Below are 6,000 nucleotides of genomic sequence, written 5' to 3'. Positions count from 1 at the left end.
AGAGAGAGAGAGAGAGAGAGAGAGAGAGAGAGAGAGAGAGAGAGAGAGCGAGAGAGAGAGAGAGAGACAGAGAGAGAGAGAGAGAGAGATAGAGAGAGAGAGAGAGAGAGAGAGAGAGAGAGAGAGAGAGAGAGAGAGAGAGAGAGAGAGAGAGAGAGAGAGACAGGCTTATCTTTCACCTTTGTTCTTCCTAATGCCCCCTGCAAGGGTTCTCCATAGGCCAGTCTGTGAATAACGGCTGAGACCAGATCAGCTGCCCACCACACTGATCAGATGATGAAGTGAGAGAGAGCGAGAGAGTGAGAGAGAGAGAAAGAGAGGGACAGTCTGTCGGAAAGCCAAGCTCATATTCAACTTTAATTGAATGCCTGGAAGAAAAGCAGAGGACATGAGAGGAAGTCTTTTCTGTGCCAGCTGCTTCGAGAGGTATCACAATTAACCCTCTGGACGTCATAGAATAATACCTTTTTTCTCACGGTCCGCTTCCTGATTCCGGTCGGGCTGCAGAGAGTGTGGATGCGTGCTCGGGCCGTGGTCATGTTTCAGCCCCCAGGGCTCCGGCTGGATTGGACCGGCTGCCGGAGAGGCGGCCTGATCCTGCCCCTGCTGCTGCTCCTCCACTGCTCCCTCCAGGGCTCTCAGGCCGCCAAGGCCAAAGGACCGGGGCCGACGCATCTGAACTCCATCCGCATCGACGGGGACATCTCCCTGGGCGGCCTGTTCCCGGTGCACGCCAGGGGCCACGACGGCAAGCCCTGCGGGGAGCTGAAGAAGGAGAAGGGCATCCACAGGCTGGAGGCCATGCTCTTCGCCCTGGACCGCATCAACAACGACCACAACCTGTTGCCTAACATAACACTGGGGGCGCGTATCCTGGACACCTGCTCCAGGGACACCCACGCCCTGGAACAGTCGCTCACCTTCGTGCAGGCACTCATCGAGAAGGACGGGACTGATGTTAAGTGTCTGGGCGGCGGAGCGCCCATCATCACCAAGCCGGAGAGGGTGGTGGGCGTCATTGGAGCCTCCTCCAGCTCCGTGTCCATCATGGTGGCCAACATACTGCGCCTGTTCAAGGTGAGAATGAGACTCTACCGCAATGCTGTGTGTTTGTGGAATTCCACATATTATCACATGTGATCACAATAACCTTCACACGGGCTACAATATCTTCATATGAGCTGTGATTACATGTGATAATATGTGGAAGTGTTACATAATGATACCATGAAAAGTACACAGAATAATACTGTTGCTACGATTTTTTCTTCTTCTTTGAATTAGAGAAGTGATCTAATTGTAAATCCCTCATTTTTCTGAATGTTACCCTTAGGATTCTGTTGCTAAGCAGTTAGAGGTAGCTAGTGGCTCTCACAATAATGACAAATGTGATGTGTATTTGATTTCATTATTCCCTATAGCCTTTACAGTTTATGATGCTAGGGTCAGCATTTCCCTCTCTATGACGGTTTTGTTTAAATGTATACTTTAACTTTTGTAATAATTATTTGATCAAAGTGTTGACCACCCAGCCATGGCAACTATAACTCAATGACCAGCAAAATAATAATCTGTCCCATTGCTGAAGTTTGATTGTTCCTTAGCCTACTGCAAATTGAGACACCTTTCTTAGAGAGAGAGAGAGAGAGAGAGAGAGAGAGAGAGAGAGAGAGAGAGAGAGAGAGAGAGAGAGAGAGGGAAAAACACTCTCCCCCTAGAAAGCAGTAAGTCATGCATTTGGATTCCTTTCATGGCCAATTAGATATTTTTGCACGTATATCACTCAAATGACTTTGAGGGTGATTTTCTAGTCCGTTACATATTTCAGTTCTGCTGCAATTAACGTGAGCGATTCTAGTTCAGATAACACTGTGAGTTTGTGACTTCACTCATCGCTCCGTGTTCTGTGCGGTTGTTCATGTAGTCGGTGACGGTCTCGAAAACCACTGCATGTGCAGTTCAGTTGCGTCTCACCTCTCTGAATGGGTTTACTCAAGCAGAGCAGATTGTGGCGTGGAGACATATGAAGAGGGTGTTAGTTTCATCCACATGGACTGCATTTTCATATAGTGCTTTTATCCAAAGTGCTTTACAGCTTATGACTCACATTCACCCATTTACTCACACCGATGGCAGAGGCAACCTTGCAAGGTGCCAACCTGCTCATCGGGAGCATTTAGGGGTTGAGCATCTTGCTGAAAGACACTTCCGGGAGGAGCTGGAATCGAACCGGGAACCTTCTGATTACCAGACAACCGCTCAACCTCCTGAGCCAGAGTCGCCACTATAGCCTTATAGGAACTCTCTGTGGAGGCTTTTGTGTCCTTCACGGAAAACACACACACACACACACACACACACACACACACACACACACACACACACACACACACACACACACACACACACACACACACACACACACACACACACACACACACACACACACACACACACACACACACACACACACACACACACACACACACACACACACACACACACAGCCTATTAATGAGCTTCTCCAACTGTGCATTCTTGATCACACTCTTACATTGAAGCCTCAAATCCTTCATCATTAACACACTACTGATTTCCTGTTGGTTAAAGCACAAGAGGTGGACCTGCATATTTAATTTGGACATCTCTGATCTCCTCGCTCTACCCTCTCCCTACTCCCTATGCATTATAAATATCGGCCCCCTGCTCTTCATCTGCTATGTTCTCCCCCTCGGTCACATCATTCGCAAATACAACCTCAACTTCCACTGCTGACGACACCCAAATATACATCAGCACACAATCCCATCACAACCCACCCCTCAGTCACATTGAGTCCTGCATTACCGAACTTCAAACCTGGATGAATCATACCTCCTCAAATTAAACAGTGACAAGACGGAACTCTTCATCATCGGCACCAAAACCACCCTCAGTAGATCCGGACCCATCACACTCACCATCAATGATTCTACCATCACCCCCTCCCCCCTAGTCCGCAACCTCGGTGTCATCCTTGACCCCACTCTCTCACTTGACCCCCATGTCCGCTCCATTGTTAAAACCTCATACTTCCACCTCCGCAACATTGCCAAAATGCATCACTGCCTCTCCCCCCCTGCTGCTGAATCCCTCATACATGCCTTCATCTCCTCCCGCCTCGACTATTGCAACTCCTTCCTCACTGGCATCACCTCCCGCTCCCTCCATAAACTGCAAATGGTCCAAAACTCAGCCGCCCGCCTCCTCACTAACACCCGGTCCCGTGAACACATCACTCCTGTCCTCCACTCTCTTCACTGGCTCCCGATCAAGGAGCGCATCAACTTCCAAACACTATTCCTCACCTTCAAAGCCCTCCATAGCCTGCCCCCCCCCTACCTGACTGACCTCCTTCTTCCCTACTGCCCCACCCATTCCCTCCAGTCCTCCTCCACTGCTTCCCTCACTGTCCCGTCATCCAAGCTCAAAAACATTGGTGATCTCACACACTGCACCTCGACTCTGGAACTCCCTCCCTCAGACCATCAGAGACTCCCCCACACTCTCTACCTTCAAATCCCGCCTCAAAACCCACCTGTTCGCCCTAGCCTTCAACCTTCCCCCACCTTAACCCCCCCCCCCCCCCCCTCCAACCTGTTTTTGTTATGGTTTGTAACCGACCCAAATGGCACAACACAAGACAGGTATGAGAGTAAGCCAAGAACGGGCATTTATTGAAAACAATCAGAAAAAAGGCACTGTCCCTTTAAGGGAGAACACCACTACTGGATAAACAAGAAAAGGGAAAGGCCCAGTGCCTTTAAGAGGCGAGCTGGCTAAGGGGAAGGCAAAGGGAAGGCTAAAGGAAAACAGGGCCGGGGCAAGGGACAAGGCAGGAACAGGGAGGAACTAGGAGGAACTGGACAGGGAGGACTAGGAGGACTAGAGAGGGGAGACAGGGACAGGGGCCCGCGGAGGCGGGCTGGGGACAGGGAGGACTGGGAGGACTAGATAGGGAGGACTAGGGAAAAACAGGGTAAGGCCTTGGAACAGGGCGAGGGCTGGAGCTGCATACTGGGACAGAGTAAACAGGGTCAGGCCTTGGAAAAAGCAATAATGAGGTTGCTGCACTGCAGCTTCTCCCGGGATGGTAGTCTGGGGAAGCAGGTGGGAACATCAGAGCCGCTCTGCAGACTTCTCTCGGCAGATCTCCGAGGTGGGTAAACGGGGCCGAGAGGGAGAGAGGAGTGGGTTAGCTCAGAGTACAATGGGGAAAACAGAGCAGGTGCAGGAGAGGTGACTAGTCCCAAAAACAGAGTTATCAAGGTGACAGAATCTTCGGTGTATATACACACTGTGAGTAAACGTCCCAAACACAATCCAAGTGAATAAAATCTCTTCGGTGTGAAAACACACAGTGAGGCGATGTAAAGGCCAAAATATTATCCCAATGAAAACAATCCAAAAATGGCTAAAACGCTGGGTGAGTGACTGTCTGATAAAAGCTGGAAATCTTCAGTGTTTTAAAACACACGAAAAACGGAATTGGATCAAAGACAGTCATAAAAAACTCACCCAGGCGTTGTGCGTAAAGAGCGTTGGAACAGAACGGGGCGAGAGCGTCGCCACCGGGGAACCGGTTGTCCAAGCGGAGGTCAGAGTGGTGCGCGACTGCTTGGTGTACGCGCCGGTACGAAGGGCGCATCAGGCGCGGAGGTCTGAGTGGTGCGCGACTGCTTGGAGTGCGCGCCGGTACAGAGGACGCATCTGGAGTGCGTCTGCGCGGAAGAGCGTGCCAGGCTCGGAGGTCTGGATGGTGAAGATCTGGATGCGCGCCTGGAGTGAAGAGCGCATCTGCTGCGTGGAGGTCTGGATGCGCGCCTGGTTGGAGTGCGCGCCGGTACGGAGGACGCATCTGGAGTGCGTCTGCGCGGAAGAGCGCGCCAGGTTCGGAGGTCTGGATGAGCGTCAGGACGTCTGCTGCGCGGGGGTCTGAAGTGGAACACTGGGAAGCCTCCCGTGGAAGTCTAGAGAGCGCAGTCCAGTGTCTACCTCAGGCAACGGCGACAGGAGGCGAAGGCTGGAGCGCATGTCACGCCGGAGATGAAAACAGCATAAACAGACAAGAGGACCTCCCGAAGGAGTCCTGGTGATAGAGAATATGATACCGAATGAAACGGCATGTTACGGCACGACCCGACGAGGAACAGAGGGGAAGAGCCAGGTACTTAAAGCCCACAGGGGAACCAATTAGAATCCACCACAGGTGCGTGAAGGTAATTGATACTTGAAACTAAAGTGTGTGTTCGGCACAAGACCAATCAAACACACAATGACAGGTAGACCAAGGTGTGGCCGCTGAGAGCAAACGAGAGTAACGAACGCGAGGGTGGGGGCTAGTGAGGTGAGTGAGAAGGGAATTCCTTAACAGTAGGCTTAAAGGAACAGAGAGAGTAGGTGAGCAGCGGACAAAACCTCACAGTACCCCCCCCTCAACGGGAGCCACCCGGCGACCCAAAAATACAGACAGAGTGGCAGGGGACAAAATAAGGCAAAAAACAAAAGGTACTGGGCCAAGCCAGCAGGGGAAGCCACAACAAAAGTGGGGCTAGCAAAAGAACAGGGTAGCCGAGGGGTAACTAGAGGAGCAGAGGGGTAACCATGGTAGCTGAGGGGTAACCAGAGGAGCTGAGGGGTAACCATGGTAGCTGAGGGGTAAGTAGGGTAGCTGAGGGGTAACCAGAGGAGCTGAGGGGCAACTAGAGGAGCTGAGCGGTAACTAAGAGGAGCACCGGGAAAAGGGCTAGCAGAGGGAAAGGGTAGCTGCCAGGGCACTGATAGCTACAGGGCCTATGCTAGCTGTACTGCTACATCAACATAGAGGCTGCGCTAGCTGCCGGAGCTAGGCTAGCAGAGGGAAAGGGTAGTTGCCAGGGCACTGATAGCTACAGGGCCTATGCTAGCTGTACTGCTACATTAACATAGAGGCTGCGCTAGCTGCCGGAGCTAGGCTGGCAG

The 6,000-nt window shown here is 51.8% G+C and overlaps 1 protein-coding gene across 2 annotated transcripts in view; it reads left to right on the top strand.

The window, feature by feature from the left end:
- Positions 1–516: 516 nt before the first annotated feature.
- Positions 517–6,000, top strand: part of LOC311231155 (metabotropic glutamate receptor 4-like) — a gene marked incomplete at both ends in the record, with an annotated part of 754,768 nt that continues 749,284 nt past the window's right edge. Inside the window, one exon of one of the 2 annotated variants that reach the window (XM_084317663.1) lies at positions 517–1,077. In XM_084317663.1, the coding sequence (XP_084173789.1) occupies positions 517–1,077 (561 nt within the window). The remainder of the gene's footprint in view (positions 1,078–6,000) is intronic. The other variant, XM_084317662.1, reaches the window with a different exon arrangement.

Source organism: Notolepis coatsorum (genome assembly GCF_963971535.1).
Source record: "Notolepis coatsorum genome assembly, chromosome: 6".
Taxonomy (NCBI): Eukaryota; Metazoa; Chordata; class Actinopteri; order Aulopiformes; family Paralepididae; genus Notolepis; species Notolepis coatsorum.
The sequence above is the reverse complement of the archived record's forward strand: the minus strand, read 5'-3'. Positions and strand labels throughout refer to the sequence as shown.